Genomic DNA, 26117 nt, shown 5'->3' with positions numbered 1-26117 from the left:
CTGCTGGAGAAGGGATAGGCTATCTACTCCAGTATTCACAAGCTCCCCTGTTGGCTCAGCTGGTAAAGAATCTGCCTGCAATGTGGATTAGTTAATTAGTTAATGAATAACCTTGGCATATATGGGTAACATTGTCAAAAGCCTGGAGCCTGAGCTAGGGACAAGTGTTTTAAAATATTACAGACTTTAACCAAACTGTGATTTTTCACAAGCAAGGCTGTTTCTCATGCTGGAATCCAATGGCTACTTAAAAAAAAAAAAAAAAAGTGTTAATATGTGGAACCTCCAAACATAAAACATTTTTTACACATTATACTTATCAAGGGAAAAAACACCCAAGATCATTTAAATTCCAATTTTTCCAGGTAATCCAGTGATCAGATTGCAAGGAGAAGCATCATCTACTAGTCAATGATAAGGGGGTCTAGTCTTGTGAAAGCTTTTACAATACTGTTAGTTTAATGGACCTCTGCTTCTAGCAGGATGGAGTAGTATGATTTTCTCTATTTCTTCCACTAGGTACAACTAAAAACTCTAACATTATATATAAATGAAACCAAGGAAACTCCTAAATGGTGGAAAGAAGAAAGCAAGCATGTATTGGGATCTTGAGACCCCAGCAGCAACATCAAAAATTTAACCTCTGTTCTTCAAAATGCCCAACTTTTTAACAACAGCAGTAAGTAGACAAATATATAATTCACCAGCAATAGAATTTAATAGAATCTGTGGTTCTTTTGCTGCATTTCTCAGGGATAATAAAGAGATTCATTCAACCCAGTATAGATTGCAAGCCCCGCCCACAGATGGCACAAACTCAAACCAGGAACACAGAATTCAGTGAAGTGAAAGTGAAAGTGAAGTCGCTCAGTCCTGTCCAACTCTTTGCAACCCCGTGGACTGTAGCCCTCCAGGCTCCTCCGTCCAATTCAGTAGGTACCTCTAAAACACTGGTTTCCCCCAGTTATGCAGGTCATACCCACTCAGTCCCTACTGTGCCTCCCTCTCTCCAATTTCACCTTGGAATCTCTTTAGACATCCAAGAATGTGATGTAAATGTATTATGAGGAAGTGCCAGGTGTATGATGGGGAAAGCAAGTCTTAACCACATTGAAATGTTCGAAATCATCGAGCTGGAATGGATGCTGACTTACCACAGTATAGATCTGATGCTTTCGCCTTTTAGCCAGGTCAATTATGTTTACTCCATTGTAGTAAAGGTTTTCAATACATCCATGGAAGTTTTTCTTTAAAAAGGTCCCAGGTTTGCCTGGTACTGGAATTCCTCCAAAACTAAGCTTCATGGAAGAAAAAAAAAACAAAACAACTTTTAGTTATAAGCTCTAAAAAAGGAGTAAAGGAAAAGGAAAGTAAGCAAGTGAATTTCACTAGATTCAGTTGTAGCATGAGCCAAGTGGCTCAAATAATTATAGATGCCACTTGATTACACATTTAAAAGGATACTGATTAGGCCACATAAAGATAACTGTAATTGCTTTCTTTTTAAGAGCTTATTTTACAAAACTATTTTACATTCTTTCTGAACCCTTTTAATACTAAATACAACAACAATTTACAGAAGGAAGAAAAAAGCAAAGAAAATCAACATCTTTATATTTATCTCTTATGCAAATATCTTAGAGAGTACAACCAAAGTAAAACCAAGGGAGAAACAAAATATACCTCTATTCAGGCCTAGTTTATTCTGTATTGTATCAAAAACACCTTATCAACACAGCTGTTACGGAAATATTTTATGAAGATGAAAAATAGGAAACAATTCACATAACTCATGCATTTATTTAGAGGGAAAAATTGAGAAATGATATAATAGGCTCTTACTTAGTTGTCAATAATGGTGCTTAGAAAACATTTGTTGTAAAGTGGAAAATGAGTGGAATGTTTATTTAAAAATACAGGAGTTATAGTTGGGAGTAAGGTATGATGTCAATAATAAAAAATGGGCTTACAATTTAGATCTGAGGAAATAACACTGAGCTATTAATGGTAGTTGTCTCTGGGAAAGCAATGGAATAGTATTTATGTTTACCACTTCCCTTTCCAGTAAAAATTACTACAAATTACTTTTGGAAAGAAAATATTCTTTTTAAAACAAACTGTTATGAATATTCTTCCTATTTTAAAACAGAAGCAGAGTAGTTTCTATCATCAGGTTTATCCCAATACCATTTAGTGAGTAACCCAGTTTTTCTTCCCTGCTTTGAAATGTTACCTTCGGCATATAATACTTAAATCGTATGAATGCTTGAGTATATTTCAGAAGGATTTGTTCTCCCAGTGGAAATGTCTTCTTATATGAATAGCTACAGATTAAGCAAGGGCTGTTTACAGATGTCTACTATTTCCCGCATAAATTCCACACTATTTTAAAAAATTATTTCTTTATACATTTATGATAAGAATGATTAACCCTGCTGCTCATGTCTGTTTTCTATTATTTTACTCTAACATAATTATTTTATATTTTGCCTTTTTAATTTTAAAATTTAATTTCAGAATAATTTTATTTAAAGTAGTCTACTGGAAGTTTGAGAATTAATATGGAATTTGTTATTTCCATGAACACATTTACTTAATGAAGAATGTTGTTTTTTAAATATTTCATCTTCCTATATAATAATTCAGGGTCTGTTTCTATATTCAAAATATTTTTGGTAAGGCCTCTCACCTAAGGTTATTAGTTTACTTTTCTCATTCACATATTCATTATCAACTTAATTCCACTGAATTTCAAGCTTTTAACAATTTCCACTGTATTAAATCTGAAAAACATATTGTGCAAATATCAGATCATTATGCTATACAAAACCAACATAACATTATATGTCATTTATATCTCAATAAATTCCAGTGTAAATTCCTTTTTTTTTATTAATTAAAAATTGCATTAAGAAAATGATATGCCTCTCCTATTGTTTTCTCAATCCTGACACCTGTATATTAAATAATATATTTTTTAGCTAATTTCATTGAACTTTTGAAGGTACTAATCATATGAAATACCTAAAATACTTGCCTCTTTTTACAAGCCAATTTTTATACATTTTTGGTTTCATTGTCCTCACCAAAACTTTCTAAAATATAGCCAAAACAGCAATAAACAATAATTATGGTATAGAACATTAGGAAAAAAATAAAAAATAACAGTATTTTTGTATATTTCCCAGTATATACTGATTCTGATTCCATATCACATTAAAGAGATACTTCTAGTCCCATTTTCCACATAAATTATTTAGATGCTTACTTATTTATTATTTGTTTGAAATGAATGAATGCTCAGTTTTATTCTTTGATTGGTATTTCAAAAATTCATGTGACAGGATACAGAGTATTTTGCATTTAAGCTGTTGGTGGGTTGAATTATATTAATAGATCATAAATTAATAGATTCTCTGTGACTGAACCACATATATGTTCTATTTGCCTTGAAATACATGTGCTCCCACTTTAAATTGTAAATGAGTTTGAGCTCTAGTTTCCTTTTGCCAAGTATTTAGATCAAGTCTAAATTTGTCTTTCAGTAAAACTCTGGAAGTTTTATCTTTGACTCTATTTAAAAATGACTCATAACTCTTGAGACATATTCTGGAAAACAAAAAAAAAAGTGAGTTTGTCAATTCTAAAAATACTTTGTAAAAACATTGCTTTGATAATTTCCTTGTTGATTTATTGCAGTATTCCAATATTTTCAATTTGAGTCTTTTGCATTAAAAAGATTCATTTCCCTTTTGTAAATTGCATAAATCAAATTTGTGAGGTAAAAACAGAGTTGACTATTTGTTATTTGTATTTATTTTTTAAAATACTTTATTATGTTAGAGCAGCTTTTGTTTCACGGCAGAATTGAGAGGAAGGTAGAGAGTTTTCCCACATACTCTGTGCCCCCAAACATGCATAGTCTCCTCTCCCATTGACAAAAGCTTCGATCAGTGGTTTGTTTCAATTTGTGGACCTACATTCACACATCACAATCACCCAAAGTCCATAGCATACATTATGTTTTACTTTTGGTATTATACATTCTATAGGTTTGGACAAATGTATTATTACATGCATCCACCAGTATAGTATCATATAGAACAGTTTCACTGCTGTAAAAATCCTCTTTTCTTTGCTAATTCATCCTTCCCCCAGCCCCTGATTCTAATCCCTGGCAACCATTGATCTTTTAACTGTTTCAATAGTTTTACCTTTTCCAGAATGTCATATTGTTGGAATCACACAATAAATAACCATTTCAGATTGGCTTCTTTCACTTAATAATATGAATTTAAGGTTTCACCATATCTTTATATGGCTAGAAAGTTCATTTATTGTTTTAGCATTGAATAATATTCCATTGTCTGTACATAGCACAGTTTGTTTACACATTCACTTACAGAAAGACATCTTCATTGCTTCCAAATTTTGACAGCTATAGATAAAGCTGCTGTAATCATTAATGTTGAGGTTTTGTGTGGATATAAGTTATTATTCTTTTTATAATTTTAAATATATAATGAAAATTTTGTTCATTTTTTGGGCCACCTTCAATTTGTGAAAAAAAAAAATAATGCTCTATTTCACTCAGCTGTGATTTAAGAAAACATTAGGTCAATATTCAAAAAAAAGAAAGAACAATTTTTTAAAAAAAATTAAATAGCAAAACAGAGAAAGAAACATGTTTGAAGGATTTGGAGTAGAGAGTTTTTAAGTCAAACAGTATGGAGGAGAGTATATATTACAAAATTGTAATTTCCCATTTCATCAAGGAAAGAAAACTCTTTCTAGTCTGGGTGGAAGATATTAGGAAAAAATTAGCGGAAACAAAAGTACCATAGATTACATACTGTGGGACCTCTCTCTTTGCTTCTCTCTGGGAGACTGAAACCTGATGAGTGAATGGAGTGAATGTGGATGAAGGTCACAAGACAGATTTTGGAAAATGCAAGGAGTTATTTCTCCCCTGATTCCTACAACAGTGATGCCTGTAAGCCTGTTAAAAATGCTTCAGATTTATCATGGCCTCAGAGTGAAACTTAGCTGCAAGAGAGACAGGTAAGCAACAGCTGTAAGAAGTAGCAGCATAGAGGTTTCTGAGGGTTGGGTCTTAATGGCCGAATCACTGGGGCTCTGTATGAGGTAGACTGCTGAGGCCCCCCGGGCCATGAAAACAGCACAGGGAATATGGATGGACTGAGGTCTTCAGTGCATGTGTAAAGTCCTACTAGCTGATTTGGAGGTCCAAATGTTCCGATGACTAGACCCCACAGCCTGAAGCCATCGCAGGTACCAAGGACAATGGCTACCGAAGCAGACACTTTATACCCATGCAAGGCTATCCACAAGCCCCCAGTCAGTGATAAGCGCATGGAAATGAAAAGAAGGAGCAAGAAGAAGCCCCATATAACTCAGCACATACAGAATAGTGCAGTGAATTTTAAATAGGCACTAACATTCTAACCTATCATCTAACCTATCATCAAGGTTAGATTTTTCTGCTATAGAGGAATCAGGGACTGGTGAATATATTAAATTCATGTGGGGAAAGAAGTAAAATTGTATTTCTGCATGTCTCAGTGTGAATGTAAATTTTAAACCTGTTTTATATTTTAAATTTTTTGAGTAGTTGAGAATTTGAGATTATAATTATACTATTGAATTATAGATTTAGTTCATTATCAGATAAGTTAGAATGGAAAATCGTGCTTCATATATTACTGATTTTCTTTCCTATGTCTCTAGTAGTAATTTTTCTAAATAGTTCATAAAGATTCATAAACTATACTTGTGTACTTTTAACTGTATACTACTAGTCATATCCCTTAAATCATTTGCATTTATAACTTTATCTGATTTATTAAAACTGCAAGAACAAAAATCAAAATCTTGCTTTAAACTATGTTTTTTTTTTTCAGCAAGTCATCCAGACTAAGATCACTGCTGTGCATGACCAGGGAGGGTCAAATGATTTTAGCAATTATTTGCAAAAAAAATGAAAATTGATCATTTTTAAACTGTTCTCCTGCTGAGCTCAGCTGGCATCTTAGTTTCACTCAAATTCTGAACACTAGCTTTTCTCCTTAAACTCTCCCTATTAGATGACTCATCTAGCAAACTGAACTGGAAAAGCAATGACCACTTCCTTTAGCCTGGCTCCTGATCCCTGAATCCTAGAAAACATGCAACTCACATCAGGACAGTGTCAATCAACATCTAATTGCTAGAAATAAGCTTTTTTTTTTTTTTTTTGGCATTTGATTGACTATTTAATATACATACATATCTATTCCTTATAGGCATTTTAAATTAAGGACCACAAAAATTAGTACTTGTTGTAGTTATTTAGTCGCTAAATCATATCTGACTCTTTGTGACCCCATGGACAGTAGCCCACCAGTCTCCTCTGCCCATGGTGTTCTCCAAGCAATAATACTATGGAGAGGATTGCCATTTCTTTCTCCAGGGTATCTTCCTGATCCAGGATTAATCCTACATTGTCAGGTGGACTCCTTACCACTGAGCCATCAAGGAAGCCCCCAGGCAATTTTTACAACAGCTTTTATAGTTTTAATCTTAATTTTTATTTTCAACGGTACTAATTTTTCTATCTCTGCTTTAAGTTTGCATAAATTTAATTGATGTGTCTTTGTCCCCAATTCCAACTTTTAAAAAATAATCATTTTGGTGTTTTCTGCTATAAGAGTGTTAATCGCAAACCACACGTCTGGTGTTTGTTTATTAAGGAAATATGAGACTATTAACCACCTGAGGAAGTTTAGAAAAAATTTAACTGTATTACTACAACTTTGGCCACCTCATGCGAAGAGTTGACTCATTGGAAAATACTCTGATGCTGAGAGGGATTGGGGGCAGGAGGAGAAGGGGACGACAGAGGATGAGATGGCTGGATGGCATCAATGACTCAATGGACGTGAGTCTGAGTGAACTCTGGGAGCTGGTGATGGACAAGGATGCCTGGCGTGCTGCGATTCATAGGGTCGCAAAGAGTCAGACAGGACTGAGTGACTGAACTGAACTGAACTACAACTATAAGGATGATCATTTTTGCTTTATTCTATTGTTTTTATTAATTTTTGATTATGTCCTCTTTTATGATTTTTGCTATGTATACAGTGTAACATTTAGGTTTTTTAAAAACTTGACTTAGAAAATAATCCCTAGTACATGGATACAATTACAAAAACAACAGAATGATCTCTGTTAGTTTCCAAGGCAAACCATTCAATATCACGATAATCCAAGTATATGCCCCTAACAGTAACACTGAAGAAGCTGAAGTTGAACAGTTCTATGAAGACCTACAAGACCTTCTAGAACTAACACCCAAAAAGATGTCCTTTTCATTATTGGGGACTGGAATGCAAAAGTAGGAAGTCAAAAAACACCTGGGGTAACAGGCAAATTTGACCTTGGAATACAGAATGAAGCAGGGTGAAGGTCAATAGAGTTCTGCCAAGAGAACACACTGGTCATAGCAAACACCCTCTTCCTACAACACAAGAGAAGATTCTACACATGGACATCACCATGTGGTCAACATCAAAATCAGATTGATTATGTTCTTTGCAGCCAAAGATGGAGAAGCTCTATACAGTCAGCAAAAGCAAGACCGGGAGCTGATTGTGGCTTATATCATGAACTCCTTATTGCCAAATTCAGACTGAAATTAAAGAACGTGGAGAAAACCACTAGACCATTCAGGTATGACATAAATCAAATCCCTTATGACTATACAGTGGAAGTGAGAAATAGATTTAAGGGACGAGATCTGATAGAGAGCCTGTCTGAAGAACTATGGACGGAAGTTCGTGACATTGTACAGGAGATGGGAATCAAAAGCATCCCCAAGAAAAAGAAATGCAAAAAAGCAAAATGTCTGTCTGAAGAGGCCTGACAAATAGCTGTGAAAAGAGGGGAAGTGAAAAGCAAAGGAGAAAAGGAAAGAAAAACCCATTTGAATGTAGAGTTCCAAAGACTAGCAAGGAGAGATAAGAAAGCCTTCCTCAGCAATTATAGCAAACAAATAGAGGAAAAAACAATAGAATGGGAAATACTAGAATGGAAAATTAGACTGGACTAATTTTCTCTTCAGGAAAATTAGAGATACCAAGGGAACATTTCATGTGAAGATGGGCTCAATAAAGGACAGAAATGGTAGGGACCTAACAGAAGCAAAAGATATTAAGAAGAGGTGGCAAGAATACATAGAAGAACTGTACAAAAAAGAGGTTCACAACCCAGATAATCACTATGGTGTGATCACTCACCTAGAGCCAGACATCCTGGAATCTGAAGTCAAGCAGGTCTTAGGAAGCATCACTATGAACAAAGCTAGTTTTGGTGATGGAATTTTAGTTGAGCTATTTAAAAAACTGGAAGATGATGCTGTGAAAGTTCTGCATTCAATATGCCAGCAAATATGGAAAACTCAGCAGTGGCCATGGTACTGGAAAAGGTCAGTTTTCATTCCAATCACAAAGAAAGGCAATGCCAAAGAATGCTCAAACTACTGCATAATTGCACTCATCTCACATGCTAGTAAATTGATGCTTAAAATTCTCCAAGCCAGGCATCAGCAATACGTGAACCATGAACTACCAGATGTTCAAGCTAGTTTTAGGAAAAGCAGAGGAACCAGAGATCAAATTGCCAACATCTGCTGGATCATCGAAAAAGCAAGAGAGTTCCAGAAAAACATCTATTTCTGCTTTATTGACTATGCCAAAGCCTTTGACTGTGTGGATCACAATAAACTGTGGAAAATTCTGAAAGAGTTGGGAATACCAGAGCACCTGACCTGCCTTTTGAGAAACCTATATGCAGGTCAGGAAGCAACAGTTAGAACCCAGGACATGGACCAACAGACGGGTTCCAGATAGGAAAAGGAGTATGTCAAGGCTGTATATTGTCACTCTGCAACATCATGAGAAACGTTGGGCTGGAAGAAGCACAAACTGGAATCAAGATTGCTGGGAGAAATATCAATAACTTCAGATATGCAGATGATACCACCTTTATGGCAGAAAGTGAAGAAGAACTAAAGAGCCTCTTGATGAAAGTGAAAGAAGAGAGTGAAAAAGTTGGCTTAAAGCTCAACATTCAGAAAACGAAGATCATGGCATCTGGTCCCATCACTTCATGGCAAATAGACGGGGAAACAATGGAACCAGTGACAGACTTTATTTTTCTTTGCTCCAAATTCACTACAGATGGTGATTGCAGCCATGAAATTAAAAGATGCTTACTCCTTGGAAGGAAAGTTATGACCAACCTAGACAGCATATTAAAAAGCAGAGATATTACTTTGCCAACAAAGGTCTGTCTAGTCAAAGCTATGGTTTTTGCCATTAGTCAAGTATGAATGTGAGAGTTGGACTATAAAGAAAGCTCAGCACCAAAGATTTGATGCTTTTGAACTGTGGTGTTGGAGAAGACGCTTGAGAGTTCCTTGGACTGCAAGGAGATCCAACCAGTCCATCCTAAACGAGATCAGTCCTGGGTGTTCATCGGAAGGACTGATGTTGAAGCTGAAACTCCAATACTTTGACCACCTGATGCAAAGAGCTGACTCATTTGGAAAGACCCTGATGCTAGGAAAGATTGAGGGCAGGAGGAGAAGGGGACGCAGAGAATGAGATGGTTGGATGGCATCACCAACTCAATGGACATGGGTTTGGGTAGACTCCGGGAGTTGGTGATGGACAGAGAGGCCTGGCATGCTGTGGTTCATGGGGCCGCAAAGAGTTGGACACGACTGAGCGACTAAACTCACTGACTGATGATTATCTAACTTTTTAGACTATAGTTTTGGATTATTGTCTAGGAAGCCCAAATTTTTTTTTTTCTTCAATCCCTACCTACTTTGCATTTTGATTACCAAAGCTATTGTCATGGGCTTCCCAGGTGGCACCAGTGCTAAAGAACCTGCCTGCCAACATACGAAGCGATAAGAGACAGTGGTTCAAACTAGGGTGGGGAAGACCCCCTGGAGGTGATCCCCTGGGGGAGTGTGATGAAATGAATTTACAGGATGATACTCTGTAATCAGTATTAAAACTATTTCACCAATAACTCAAGCACAAGTAGAGTTTACTGAATATCAAGAGTTACAAGCACCAGGAAAAAGTGTTGGTAAAGCTATTAAAAACAAAACAGAACAACAACAAAAACATCTGAGGACTTCACAGACGGTGCTAGTGGTAACAAGTCTGCCTGCCAGTGCAGGAGACATGAGATGCGGATTCTGTCCCTGGGTCAAGAACATCCCTTGGAGGAGGGCATCACAACCTACTCCAGTATTTTCGCCTGGAAAATCTCATGAATAGAAGAGCCTGGCGGGCCACAGTCCACAGGGTAGCAAGAGTCAGACACCATTAAAGTGACTTATCACACATGCAAGCTATTATTACTATTATTAATTAATCTGCCCATAAATTTTTCCACTTTGAAACACTTTTTAAAGGAAATTCTATTTTATGGCAACTTGTTACAAATCGCATAAATTTGTATTAGCATCTATCATCAGCTTTCACAGGGAAGTGGTTAAAATCACTGTCTTTGGAGCTTCTCTTGCTGGAAATAAACCCAGATCTTTCTAGTACTTTCTATAGGACCTTGGGCAAAATACCTAACTGTCATGAGATGAATTTTCCTTTTACATAAAATGAGGATAATGATAATACTGATCTCATATAAACAACATAACTTGATTGAATTAATGTGAGAATTAAAAGATTTCCTGTCAAGGGTCAAGCACTTACTATACAGCATGAGGAACTGTATTCAATCTGTAATAACCAACAATAGAAAGTAATCTGGAAAAGAATTCTAAAAAAGAGTATGCACACCCACACACACACACGCATATAAAATTTTGCTGTACTTCTGAAATTAACACACTAAAAATCAACTATACTTCAAAAAAAGAAAAAACAACAACAACAACAACAAGATTTCCTACCCTGAGGTCTTCTGAAGGATTCTTGGCATATTACCTCTGCTGTTTGCAGAATTGTTCTTCCCAGCAGTAACATTTCAATTAAGAGGTTCTTCCAAAATGGTATTTTGCACCTTTATTTTCAACAATTTCTGAATAAAAGCCATAGGGATACTAACTTTGCTAATTTTTTGCAGTCTGAAGCTTGAAATAATTTATATGGATATTTTACTTCAACAACAATTAAACTAAGTAACTTCTCTCTTAAATCCTATAGAAGTTTCCTTCTGGTTTTTAGATTTTCAGAACACTGGAACTAGATATGTTGCGTCTGTCTTTGAAAAGGACCTTTGATCATTTATAGTTTCATATTCATTTGAAAGGGGGAACAAAAGAAAGAAAGAGAACTTGCTAGAACTAGCTGATCAGTATCTATTTTCATTTTTTTTTTTTTAGGAAAACTAGTCACTGCACACTTGAATGTGAAATGTGTGTCACCTCTTCTTTGGGTAGGAGGCACATTTCAGCCTCACTGTCTTCAGCATTCTTCTAATTCAGTCAGCATCCTTAAAATATTGTTTACTTTTATTTGATTTCCTGGATATCTATCCTAGAATGATGGAGCTTTTCTCAGTTATTTCAGTGGCTGTGTTGTATATTCTTCTTACTGTCTCACAAATATATCACCATTTTGTTTATAATTGCCCATGTAAAATTCCCACGGTCAGAGGAGCTGACACGACTGAGAGCTGGACACAACTGAGCACACACACACTTCCTTCAAACTTGAGTCTCCTTGAATTAATCTTTGTTTTTAAGCCAACCCTTGTTGTATGGTACAAACGTCTTCATTCACCGTTTTGATTGTTTAGGGTGAACTTGATATGATTTTGCCTTTCCATTCAGACTTGAGCATATTTCATCATGAGGGTCAGAGGGGAAGATATTGATCGTATTGAGTATTTCAGGACACTCATTTGTAGGAAGAAGGAAGGCTTTCAGTATATATGTCAGAAAGCTGCAAATACAGCTTCCTCTACAACATGGGCTCCTATAACACAGAATAGTTGTGATACTGTAAGGGAACCAGATGCCCTGAGCTAGTTCTTTCCAGATAGCAATATGACAAATTCACTTTTTTTCTTGTTGTCGTTAAGTCCTGGCTTAAATGACATTATCTCAACAATCCCTGAAAGTGAAAGTGAAAGTCTCTCAGTCATGTCCAGCTCTTTGGACCCTATGGATTATACAGTCCATGGAATTCTCCAGGCCAGAATACTGGAGTGGGTAGCCTTTCCCTTCTCCAGGGATAGAACCCAGGTCTTCCGCATTGCAGGCAGATTCTTTACCAGCTAAGCTACAATTAATATGTTTAACATTGCAAACTGTTTTCCTAATCTTTGAACTCCCAACCCCATTACCAACATCTATTTTTGTTATTCTTTCCATAGTCTTTGTTATCTTCTTTCTTACTGTGTAATTCACTAACTTTTTATGGGTATTGCTTATAGATTGTCTCTCCTGCTAAAACTCAAGCATCACAAGGGTAGGTGTTTGTTCTTTTCATTAACATATTCCAAGCACTTAAAATGAAGCCTGATATAGACACCAAATAAATATTTGTTGAGTATTTTGGTATATCCTCTAAAAAAAAAAAAGTTTTCCAAGGACATGGAACACATCTTGTCTATTTTTGAATATTTAATGCTAGAGATATAATTCAAACATAAGAGATTTAGCAAATATTTGTTTTCATACAAAAGAGAACACTAGCAATTTACTTCTAAAATTGTTTTACCTTATTGTCCTTTTTGTCAATGTGACTGCTTTCATTTCTTTTATTTGTTTGTGCTTGGAAAATTGGATGTTGAGCCTTTTATTGTTCTTAGTGGTCAAGAAAACTAGGTGTTAGATTGTGAAGTTTCACTTACAGTCTGAATGTCTTGGTCCATCTGGAAACCTGATGAGTTTTCTGATGTCACAGGTGGGCTCCAACTGGTTGAATCTCAGGAGAAAGCTTGCTTTGATGTTAAATGTATGAGGCCCCAGAAACTGCTACGCTGTCTTTCTTTGATCTCATTCTTCTTCTTTTGTCTGGCATTTGCTTGTCTCTTTTACCATCTTTGATGTTACTTCTCTAGCAATGAGTTCCTTCCTCTTTACTGTTTTTTTTTTTTTCCTCTGGCTCTGTTTGAATTTGAGAGTCTTCTTGTTCTAAAGATTCCTTTTTCTGTCAGACTTGGATTTCTGATACACTTGAAGTTTCTCATTAGTGAATATTTGTCTCACTTTTGTTCTGATAGCCTATTTTGTAATGAAATGTCTGTGAAAAAGAAACCAAACAGCTGTCTTTTTTTTTTTTTTTTCGTGCTTTAAAACTTGCACTGGCTTAGTGTTTGTTAAACATAGAGATCATGGCCCTTCTGGAGGAAGGTTGTCAAAGGTGCATGAATTTTTGCCATTTCAAAAGAGACTAGAGAACCCAATTTTCTCGTGGTATCTCTTGATTTTTAAGCATTGGCCTGAATTCAAATAGTTAGAAAAATGCCAAATGGGCCAAATGAGATGAAAGGAAGTGAAAGTGAAGTTGCTCAGTCGTGTTCAACTCTTTGCAACCCCATGGCCTGTAATCTACCAGGCTTCTCTGTCCATGGGATCCAAATCTTTGCCAGTGTGACCATTCTGCGGCTTCTGCTCTACTGTCTGATTTGATCAATGGCTCAGGTGGGAACTTCTTTGGAACTTCTGATCTTTATTTACTTTTGAAGGGCTGTAGTGCTAATGGTCTCTAGTTTTGTCCCTACTTTAAAAGGAGGTGATTGGTAACATTTTCAGTTCTTTATTGCTTCCATATGTAACCTACTGTTTCACAAATTATTTCAGCAAGGTACAATTGTCCATTTTTGTTTTGGTAAGGAATACAAAATAGTCATATCTGACCCAGACGCAGCCCTGTGTTGAATAGAAGCAAACATTGATCCTGAAAGCCCTCCTTATTTACATAAAGCATGTCATTCATGGTCACACTTCCTGCCTGTGTTCCAGATTCCAGTTACCCACCTTCATGCTGGCTTTGGCTCCTGACCAAAATTCAGCTGTTTCCCCTTAACACTTTAGTTGAATCTGCCTTCAGCATCTCTCTTGGAAAACATTTTTTTTTTTAAGAAATAACAATAGTGGTATTTGAATAGGCACATGGAAATATGCTCTATATCACTGATAATTAGAGAAATGCTAATCAAAACTACAATGAGGCATCCATTCACATCAGTCAGGATGGCTAACATCAAAATGTCTACAAGTAATAAATGCTAGAGAGGATGTGGAGAAAAGGGAACCCTGCAGCCATTATGGAGAATAGTATGGGGAGTCCTTAAAAAACTAAAAACAGAGTTTCCATATGACCAAGGTATCCTCCTCCGGGACATATATTCAGAGAAAACTATAATGCAAAAGGGAACAGGCATCCCAATTTTCATAGTGGCACTATTCACAATAGCTAAGATGTGGAAGCAACTTTATCAATGGATGAATAAATAAAGATGTGATATATATATGTATATATATATGATATATATCTGTATAAAGTATTCTGTGATATCCAGCAGAATACTACTAACCCATAAAAAAGAACGAGACATTGGCATTTGCAGCCACAATGATGCAACTAAAGATTATCATATTAAGTCAGAAGGAAAAAGACAAATACCGTATGATATCACATATATATGGAATCTAAAATATGACACAAATGAACCATCTGTGAAACAGAAACAGACTCCACAGACACAGAGAACAGACTTGCGGCTTCCAAGGGGGAGGGTCTGGGGGAGGGTTTGAGTGGGAGGTGGGGGTTAGCAGACACAAACTATCACATGGGTAAATGCGTAAAAAAACAAGGTCCTATTCTATAGCACAATGAACTACATTTGGTATCCTAAAATAAACCATAATGGAAAAGAATATTAAAAAAGAATATATATATATGTGTGTGTATAACTGAATCACTTTGTTGTACAGCAGTAATTAACACAGTATTGTAAATCAACTATGTTTCAGTTAAAAAAAAAAATAGTCTCATTTACTGACTCATTTCATATATTGGGCCCTAGGCTTAGAGTTGGACTGCAAGGAGATCCAACCAGTCCATCCTAAAGGAAATCAATCCTGAATATTCACTAGAAGGACGAATGCTGAAGCTGAAATTCCAATATTTTGGCCACCCGATGTGAAGAATTAACTCATTGAAAAAGACCCTGATGCTAGGAAAGATTGAAGGCAGGAGGAGAAGGAAATGACAGAGGGTGAGATGTTTGGATGGCATCACCAACTTTATGGACATGAGTTTGAGTAAGCTTCAGGAGTTGGTGATGGACAGGGAAGCCTGGCAAGCTGCAGTCCATGGAGTCGCAAAGAGTCAGACACAACTGAGTGACTGAACTGAACTGATGCTTAGAGTTTGCTTTCACTATTTTTTTCTCCAGCTGTTAAGTTAGATATTGCTCTTTGCTCCACTTGAAAGCTAAAGAAAATGATAGCATACAGAGGTTTGGCAGCTTGACCGAGGTCTTAGTCAACCCATCCAATCCTTCCATCTGGAGTTCCATCTCTTCACCATTATATACATGGCTCTCCGCCAGCTACTTCTATTTCTGGTCCATCGAGGAACCCATGCTGTGAATCATCACCAGGACATGTTGAACAACTGGTCTGGTTGGCCTGAAAGCTTCTCATTTTTTAAACTAAAAGTCCGAGGCTCACTGACTCAGTGTGCCCCTATCCTAGGCAGATTGGCACATGCTTGGTGAGCCTTCTGCATTCCCGTCCAAGGGGAAGAAAAGAAGAGATGGACAAGTATAGCAGAAGAAATCCCCAATATCTTGAGAAGATAATCAGCCCCTCCTATTTTCCCTACCAGAACCACCCTATGCTCTCCATCTCCTAGCAAGTTTTCAGCAGGGGCTAGATTCAGAAAATCTTTCTAAGTATTACTGTGAGTGCTGCTCTTGACCCAAATCTAGTCCATTGCTAGTCTAGCCTTCCCTTCTATTAATGTGTATTTTTATAGATAGAGTTTGACTCAGCCTGATTTGCTCAACACATATTTATTTATTTTTGTCTGAATGGGTTTACAAAATTTTTACTTTAGGTTATTAGGATATTATAAATTACCCACCTGCCATTGCAGGAGAAACAATAGACTCAGGCTTGGTCCCTGAGTCGGGAAGATCCCCTGGAGAAGGAAATGGCAATGCGCTCCAGTATTCTTGCCTGGAAAATTCCATGGACAGAGGAACCTGTCATGCCACAGTTCATGGGGTCACAAAGAGTCGGACATGACTGAGCAATTGAACACTCACACATTTGGATATTGAGTTAAATCATGTGTGTCTCAGTATTCAAACAAGAACTCATTGGAAATTCTAACTTCACGTTCATTTTATCCCTGCATCTGCTCAGGCAAGAAGGGTACCTGCTGTGGAACTGACACCCTGGAGGACCCCCTCTGACCATCGTCACATTTTGCCTCATGGGGGCAGTATTTGCAAATCAAGGGGAAATTACTATAGGAAGCTGTTACCACAGTCCTAAACCATTATCTTCCTACCCAGCAACCCAGAATTTTCTTCCTAAACAGTTCTGAAGCTGCTTGGAAGGCCTGAACTGTTCTCCTCCTTGTCCATCTTCCTAAGGGTGAACCATAGACCCACACATGGGCCCCAGGAGTGACCAAGGGACAACTATTTTCACTTTGGACATCCCGCATATGTGGGATGTGGTTTATTTGTCAAAGAAAAAGTAGAACAGATTTTATTCAACATCTTATTATAACTCATGAAGCATTTAGAACTATGGTACCTGGGCCCACATTAGGCCCTAAAGTATTCCAGTGGGGCTTGGCTGATTTTATATTTTATTGAGGGTGACAATCATTTAGCCTAAGTTCAGCCAGCCTCAAAATGTCTTATTAGATCATTAAAACCTACTACCACAACCCTAATAGCAGCTAAAATAACATGATAAGGAATTTATCACTTGTTCTTTTAGCTCCTGTTAATAAAAACAATACTATTTAGGGTATAGTACTGGTATTGAAATATTCTCTTCATCATGTTCAACACAGTTAGTTTGCTTTTCAATATACATATCTTACTGTTACAAAATTGGGGAAGTATGCTATTAGAAAGTTCACAAATCACAAAATCTTAAATTAGAACTGGAAAGAAAAATGACACCAAGGAATGTGTTTTTAAGTCTTGTTTATGTACAGAGGCCAAGATAAGGACCAAAGCCTATGCTTGGATCTTAAGGGATTGTCCCTCCTTCAGAGAGAAAGGTTGGTCACCATGATGACGTCTCGTGATCTATGCAGATCTAGACTTAAACTCTGTTTCTGCTTGTTGTTGTTCAGTTTCTAAGCCATGTCCTATCCTTTGCAGGCCCATAGACTGCAGCATGCCAGGCTTCCCTGTCCCTCATTATCTCCGGGAGTTTGCTCAAACTCATGTCCATTGAGTCAGTGATGCCATCTAACCATCTCATCTTCAGTCACCCCCTTCTCCTCCTGCCCTCAATCTTTCCCAGCATCAGGTTTTTTACTGTTTCTGTTACTGGATGGCTATCGAGAAATAGGAACAGGAGGGTCATTAGTCACTCTTGTCTTTTATGTCTGTGATATAGAACATAATAATCTCCCTCACAAGGCTATTTGAGGGACTGAACAAAATCACAAAATGGCACACAAAATAGGAGCTTGATTGTTTTCTTCCCTTGTTTTGCCCTTATTTCCACCTTGCATCTACTTCTTTTCCTTATTTTATTTTCTTCCATTTATTTTTCTGCATGCAAGTTTTTTGCTTTAGCTTTACAACTGCATTTCCAAAAAAAAAAAAAAAAAAAGAACTAATAACAATTATACTACCACATGATATGGTCTACCAAACACTTTTCCTGGTGCTCTATAGTTTTTCTGTTTTGTTGGTTTCTTTTGCTTTTATCTGGTTTATTATTTTTTTTTAATCAGTGTATAACTGATTTATGTTATGTTAATTTCTGCTATACAGAAAAGTGATTCAGATATCTATATGTCTACATGCATACTTTTTCATATTATTTTCCATTCTGGTTTATCATAGGATATTAAACATAACTCCCTGTATGGTAGGACCTTGTTGTGTATCCATTCTATATATAATAGTTTGCATCTGCTAATCCCAACCTCTTACTCCTTCTCTACCCTATTCCTTCCCTCCCCCCAGCATCCACAAGCCTGTTCTCTATATTTACTGATCACTAAATAAATAGTTGTTTTAACTCTGGCCAGTACTTTAATCGAGCCTGAGCTCTAGGAAAGGTCCCCTGGTGTCACTCTAAAGTAAGGGCAGCAAGGGATGGTCTCTGAGTATAGGAACCATTAGGAACTTCTCATGGGAAGAAAATTAAGGTGTTAGTTGATATCTTTATAATTCATAGAAATAAACTTTTAAAATTTATTTAACAAATATTTATTGTGTGTTATGTAGCAGATACAACATTACAGAAACAAAGTAAAAAAGAAAGTCTTGAGTCTTATGATGAGCTTAAGTACTATGGCCACTTTGGGTATGAAGAGTTAGAGAGTTAAAAATAAGCCAAATTTATTTATAATATAAAACCAACAACAACAACAAAAAAAAACCAACAAAGACCTACTGTATAGTACAAGTAACTAAATATTTTATAAGAACCTATAAGGGAAAACATCTGAAAAAGTACATATATGTACACATATATTATGCATAACTGTGTCACTTTGCTGTAAGCAGCAATTAGCACAACACTGATCATCACCTATATTTCAGTAAAAAATAAATATACAATGTGATGAAAAATTAATAAATGAAATAAAATTTTTCAGCTTCAAAAATATATACATATATGTATAGCTGAATCACTTGCTGTACACTTGATAGTAATACAACACTGTAAATCAAAAGTACTTTAAAAAATAAACTTGATAACATAAGCAATGGGTGTTTTTGAAGAAAAACCATGAATAAGAATAAATTGGAGGATGCAAATTTAGAAGTAAACATGTGGATTACCTTTTAAGTCATGCATTCATTCTATTGCCTCAGTTTCTTCTCAAAATATGTTTTTGCAAGTGGTACAAAATGAAAAAAGTTGCAGAAGAGTACACAGCAAAGAATGAAGCATTTTTCTTCGATGATCCCATGTTCTTCTGATCTGCTTATCCCTACCCTTACAGATTTCTGTGGATCTGTGCACTTTTAAGTCTATATACTCTTTTCTATTTTTTTTAAGCACAGATACTGTTTACACTGCACTGCACACTGATTTTCCTTTTCACTGAACAATCTATAGTGAAGATGGTTCCACATCAGAACATAGAGGGCTGCCTCATTCTTTTTAATCGAAGCATAATACTTCCATACAGGTTTGTCAAGCACACACACAAAACAAGGTGAACCCCAGGCAAAGGCCTGGTGGATCCACATATAGATGAAAGGTGCCACTGTGAGATTTGGATGATATGTGACTTACACAGACAGTGAAAGGAAGAGGAGCCAAACAGTGAAGCTCCCAGTCCCATAGACCAAAACTGATGACACTAAATGTGATGGCAGATGACCACAGTGTGAGCTGTGGCAGTCTTCATTGCTATAGATCTACCTGTAGGCTTCAGCTTAAAACTAGCAGGGTACTGTGGGCCTTCTGAGAACAGAACTTTTTATTTGGTTCCTAGTTTCCTGATTACAGGAAATAGGCTTCATTCAGCCTCCATTATGTTCCAAGTTCCAATGGGCAGGTTCAAACAGTTGTTAATCAGGGAAGGAAGAGGATGCAGAGATAAGGGAGGAGCAGTCAAGAAACCTTAGTGCAGCCTTGAGGTTCCTCCTCAAGTTGGTTGTTCAGTCACTAAATCATATCCACCTCTTTGCAGCCTCATGGACTGTAGCACGCCAGGTTCCTCTGTCCTCCACTATCTCCCAGAGTTTGCTCAAATTCATGTCCACTGAGTTGGTTGTTCAGTCGCTCGGTCATGTCTGACTCTTTGAGACCCCACGGACTGCAGCATGCCAGGTTTCCCTGTCCTTCATCATCTCCTGGAGCTTGCTCAAACTCCTGTCCATGACTTGGTGATGCTACTGCCTTCTCCTTTGCCTTTAAGCTTTCCCAGCATCAGAGTCTTTTTCCAGTGAGTTAGCTCTTCGTATTAGGTGGCGAAAGTATTGGAGATTCAGCTTCACGTAGTCTTTCCAATGAATATTCAGGGTTGATTTCCTTTAGGATTGACAGGTTTGATCACCTTACAATCCAAGAGACTCTTGAGTCTTCTCCAGCACCACGATTTGAAAGTATCAATTCTTCAGTGCTCAGCCATCCTCATGGTCTAACTCTCATATCCTTATATGACTGCTGGAAAAACCATAGCTTTGATTATATGGACCTTTGCCAGCAAAGTGGTATCTCTGCTTTTTAATAGCTTTGTCATAGCTTTCCTTCCAAAGAGCAAGCCTCTTTTGTCTTCAAGATTTAATTTGGTGTAGATGTACAGAGGCCAGATTCAACATCAAGCTAAGCAATTCTATGTGATGCAAATCTATTCTAAAAGGGCACAGCAGAAAGCCTCAAGCATCCTTAGAACCTAGAGAGTGAGAAGAAATTGCATCAGAATAGACTTCTATGAGGCAGAGAGACAAGTGGGCAATGGCCTTGGAACCAGTAATTGCAGGCCTCCAGCCTCTTGTGTCTCAGGAAGATCCAATGTGTCCTGCCAAGATCCACATCAGCTGTGTTGCATGGCTTTGGCTGCTTTCCAAGTGGACAGTATGAGACCACTGGGGCACTCTGGCAGAGCTGTTTCTCTACAGAGCTTACCGGAATTTTTAATTAACACTCTTCTGATGAACTTTTGGGGGAATTTTCAACTTTTTGTTATTCCTGACATATAACCCATTGCACACATTTGCTTATAATTGTAGGATAAATTCCTAGAAATAGAATTGCTGAATTGAAGGGCACTCAGTTAAATTTTGACAATAAGCCTTTTCTATGATATCATATTAATTATATTCCCACAAACAGTGGATTAAATCATTCTGGTGCCTTCATTTCTGTGACAACACTTAATGTTTGTGTTCCCTGCAGTCTAAGTTTAAAATATCATTTTAGCATGAATTTGCGTTCCTTCTTTTTATGAGTAAGACGGAGCATCATTTTATATAATTGAAAGCAGCCTATATTTTTTATATATTCATATTCTTATTCCATTGAGTCACTATTTTAAAAATTATTTGTGGGGGCTTTTTATTCATTAATTAAATGTTGAAATGCTTTTCCAAGTTTTTGGGAGGATGATATCATTATATCATATTTTTAGTGGAAGTTCATGTGGCTTTAAAAAATTATTTTATGTGTAAAATTTTTCATATGTTATATTTCTAGAGTTTTAAAATTTATGTCATACTTGGAAAGATCTCCCACAATTTTTGACTATAAAAGTACTATCGCATATTTTTTATCAAATTCAGTAAAACTTATTTTTGAAGATGTGTAGATAATGTGTTTTTAAGTGCTTAGATGACTTAAAGAAGCTTTAACAAAGAATTGTCATTGAAATACATTCTTTTCATTTTTAAAAATTCTTTTTTATCATTTATGTTGTGATAATACATAGTACATGTAAAAATATGCTTTTAATAGTTTTGGTACGGTTAAGATGGCTATGTAGAAAAGGATCACTAGTCCTTTTGATAAGAAAAGACTTCTTAGGTTACAGACTCTCAAAGAAATGGAATCTCACTAAGATCCTAAAAAAAAAAAAAAAAAAAAAAAAACCTCTTTTCTTAAACCCTTGTGCTCTAGGCTGAAAGTAAAATTAATTGCTATGGTTTGTCTCAGAAGCATTTGGGAGAAAAATCACATGGGCTGGATGAGCTGTGATAACATTCCAGTGAGAAGTAAAGGATCTATGTTCTTTCTGCTTATTTTTTTGGCAGAAGGTTCTATGAGCCCCTGTCTATGTGTGCCTTCCAAGTGAGAGGAGAATCTGACAACCGTATACATGTAATAGAGGCAAATTCCCTACTCGATGCTTTACAGAAAGGCCCTGTGTCACTTGACTGATATCCTTGACATAATCTAAGATGGAGGAATGAAAGCTATCATATTTTCTTCCCAAATATTAACACATCATGCTAAAATTTGAAGAGGAACATAGATTTGTAGACTGTAATTGTCCCTGATGAAGAATTTGATAGGGCACAGCTCTGGAGAAGTAGGGCTTACACTGAAAATGGGTCACTGGAACTCAGGGATCTGAGTTCAATCATTCTTCTACCAGTGTTAGCAAGACTCAAACACATACAGCAGATATCCTGTTATATAACTAACATCAGTTCAGTTCAGCACCTTTCAGTCGCTGAGTCGTGTCTGACTCTTTGTGACCCCATGAATCACAGCACGCCAGGCCTCCCTGTCCATCACCAACTCCTGGAATTCACTCAAACTCATGTTCATCGAGTCTTTGATGCCATCCAACCATCTCATCCTCTGACATTCCTTTCTCCTCCTGCCCTCAATCCCTCCCAGCATCAGAGTCTTTTCTAATGAGTCAACTTTTCATATGAGGTGGCCAAAGTATTGGAGTTTCAGCTTCAGCATCAGTCCTTCCAATGAACACCCAGGATTGACCTCCTTTATAATGGACTGGTTGGACCTCCTTGCAGTCCAAGGGACTCTCAAGAGTCTTCTCCAATACCACAGTTCAAAAGCATCAATTCTTTGGCACTCAGCTTACTTCACAGTCCAACTCTCACATCCATACATGACCACCGGAAAAACCATAGCCTTGACTAGATGGACCTTTGTTGGCAAAGTAATATCTCTGCTTTTGAATATGCTGTCTAGTTTGGTCATAACTTTTCTTCCAAGGAGTAAGCATCTTTTAATTTCATGGCTACAATCATCATCTGCAGTGATTTTGTAACCCCAAAAAATAAAGTCTGACACTGTTTCCACTGTTTCCCCATTTATTTCCCATGAAGTGATGGGACCAGATGCCATGATCTTCGTTTCCTGAATGTTGAGCTTTAAGCCAACTTTTTCACTCTCCTCTTTCACTGTCATCAAGAGGTTTTTAGTTCCTCTTCACTTTCTGCCATAAGGGTGGTGTCAGCTGCATATCTGAGGTTATTGATATTTCTCCCGGCAATCTTGATTCCAGCTTGTGCTTCTTCCAGCCCAGAGTTTCTCATGATGTACTCTGCATAGAAGTTAAATAAGCAGGGTGACAATATACAGCCTTGACGTACTCCTTTTCCTATTTGGAACCAGTCTGTTGTTCCATGTCCAGTTCTAACTGTTGCTTCCTGACCTGCATGCAGATTTCTCAAGAGGCAGGTCAGGTGGTCTGTATTCCCATCTCTTTCAGAATTTTCCACAGTTTGTTGTGATCCACACAGTCAAAGGCTTTGGCATAGTCAATAAAGCAGAAATGGACGTTTTTCTGGAACTCTCTTGCTTTTTCCATGATCCAGCAGATGTTGGCAATTTGATCTCTGGTTCCTCTGCCTTTTCTAAAACCAGCTTGAACATCTGGAATTTCACAGTTCATGTATTGCTGAAGCCTGGCTTGGAAAATTTTGAGCAATACTTTACTAGCATGTGAGAGGAGTGCAATTGTGTGGTAGTTTGAGCATTCTTTGGCATTGCCTTTCTTTGGGATTAGAATGAAAACTAACCTTTTCCAGTCCTGTGGCCACTGCTGAGTTTTTCATATTTGCTGGCATATTGAGTCAGCACTTTCACAGCATCATCTTTCAGGATTTGAAATAGCTCAACTGGAATTCCATCACCTACACTAGCTTTGTTCATAGTGATGCTTTCTAAGGCCCACTTGACTTCGCATTCCAGGATGTCTGGCTCTAGGTGAGCGATCACACCATAGTGATTATCTGGGTTGTGAAGATCTTTTTTGTACAGGTCTTCTGTGTATTCTTGCCATCTCTTCTTAATAGCTTATGCTTCTCTTAGGCCCATACCATTTTTGTTCTTTATCGAGCCCATCTTTGTATGAAATGTTCCTTTGGTATCTCTAATTTTCTTGAAGAGATCTCTAGTCTTTCCCTAGGTTCTGATTAATAGACAACATTGTTATAAAATACACCATAAATTCTCTGTCATTAAAAAGTATACAAATGACAAATACTGGAGAGGATGTGAAGAAAAGAGAACCCTCTTATGCTGTCATGGGAACATAAATTGGTGTAGCCACTATGGAAAACAGTATGGAGGTTCCTTAAAAAGTTAAAAATATAGCTACTATATGATCCGTCAATCCCACTCCTAGGAATCAGTTCAGTTCAGTCATTCAGCTGGGTCCGACTCTTTGTAACCTCATGGACTGCAGCATACCAGGCCTCCCTGTCCATCACTAACTCCCAGAGTTTACTCGAACTCATGTCCCGACAGTGCTGCCATCCAACCATCCCTTCCTCTGTCGTTCTCTTCTTCTCCTGCCTTCAATCTTTCCCAGCATCAGGGTCTTTTCCAGTGAGTCAGGTCTTCACATCAGGTGGCTAAAATATTGGAGTTTCAGCTTCAGCATCAGTCCTTCCAATAAATATTCAGGACTGATTTCCTTTAGGATGGACTCATTTTCCTTGCAGTCCAAAGGACTCTCAAGAGTCTTCCCCAACACCACAGTTCAAAAGCATCAATTGTTCAGCACTCAGCTTTCTTCACAGTTCAACTCTCACATCCATACATGACTACTGGAAAAACCATAGCTTTGGCTAGACAGACCTTTGTTGGCAAAGTAATGTCTCTGTTTTTTAATATGCTGTCTGGGTTGGTCATAATATTTATTCTAAGGAGCAAGCATTGTTTAATTTTATGACTTCAGTCAGCATCTGCAGTGATTTTTGAGCCCCCCAAAATAAAGTCTGTCACTGTTTCCATTGTTTCCCCATCTATTTCCCATGAAGTGATGGGACCAGATTACATGATCTTAGTTTCCTAGGAGTATATCTGGGGAAACCATAGTTGAAAAAGATACATTCACTCCAATGTTCACTGCAGCACTATTCACAGTAGCCAAAACATGAAAGCAACCTAAATATTCATTTTGTGATACATATATGCAATGAATATTACTCAGCCATAAAAAAAAGAATGAAATAATACCATTTGCAGCAACATGGATGAACGTAGGGATTATCATACTAACTGAGGTATGTTAAAAAGACAAAGACAAATACCTTATGATATCACTTACATGTGGAATCTAAACTATGATGCAATAGAACTTATTTACAAAACAGAAACAGACTCACAGACATAGAAAACAAGCTCATGGTTACCAATAGGGAAAGGAGGAAAAGGGATAAATTAAGAATTTGGGATTAATATATACACCACTAAATATAAAATAAATAAATAACAAAGACCTACTGTATAGCACTTGAAACTATATTCAATACCCTATAATAAACCGTAATGGAAAAGGATATGAAAATGAATATGTTATAACTGAATTGCATGAATATGTTATAACACATTGCTGTATACCAGAAAGTAACACAAAGTTGTAAATCACGTATTACTTCAATTTCAAAAATAGACCTTATTCAGATATCCTGTTTAGCAATAATGATGCTCATATTGCTTCTGGGCAACTAAAGTTAAGAGTTTTCACTTTCCAGGTTTTTTCCAACTATTTAGGGGTGAAGTGGGGATTACGACACAGGCTCCTTTCTCTCCACACAGCCTTGAAGGTGAATCTTCAAGGCTGGATAGCTCCAGTTATCTCAGAGACTTCTCCAACACCTAACTCTCTTGAGCCAGTGCAGCCATTCTAATGTCATCGTTATGGCCAGTCTGTCTTCTTTTATATTCATGTGAGCACACTGGCTGCATCCTTGGAAGGGGTTTGGCTTATCTGAAGCAGAGGTGCCTCATAGAAATAGTTCAAGGTGTTTTTTCCCTAGCAAATACTTTTTACAAGGTACCAAAGAATTCAAGAATTTCTAGAAGAAATCTATTTCAATTTCATAAATTAAACAACATCATTGGATTTCTCTTATAAATACTGACATTCACTTTAATGCTACTATGCTGTAATTTCATACAGATTCTCTATATTGGAGAC

The 26117-nt window shown here is 37.0% G+C and overlaps 1 protein-coding gene across 1 annotated transcript in view; it reads right to left on the bottom strand.

The window, feature by feature from the left end:
• The window catches only part of CNTNAP5 (contactin associated protein family member 5), a 1086429-nt gene that overhangs the window by 547184 nt on the left and 513128 nt on the right, over positions 1-26117 (bottom strand). Inside the window, exon 7 of the mRNA XM_012140581.5 lies at positions 1155-1298. Within this exon, the coding sequence (XP_011995971.2) occupies positions 1155-1298 (144 nt within the window). The remainder of the gene's footprint in view (positions 1-1154; positions 1299-26117) is intronic.

The sequence above is a fragment of the Ovis aries genome, chromosome 2 (assembly GCF_016772045.2).
Source record: "Ovis aries strain OAR_USU_Benz2616 breed Rambouillet chromosome 2, ARS-UI_Ramb_v3.0, whole genome shotgun sequence".
Lineage (NCBI taxonomy): Eukaryota > Metazoa > Chordata > Mammalia > Artiodactyla > Bovidae > Ovis > Ovis aries.
This window is presented reverse-complemented; position numbering and strand designations above follow the sequence as displayed.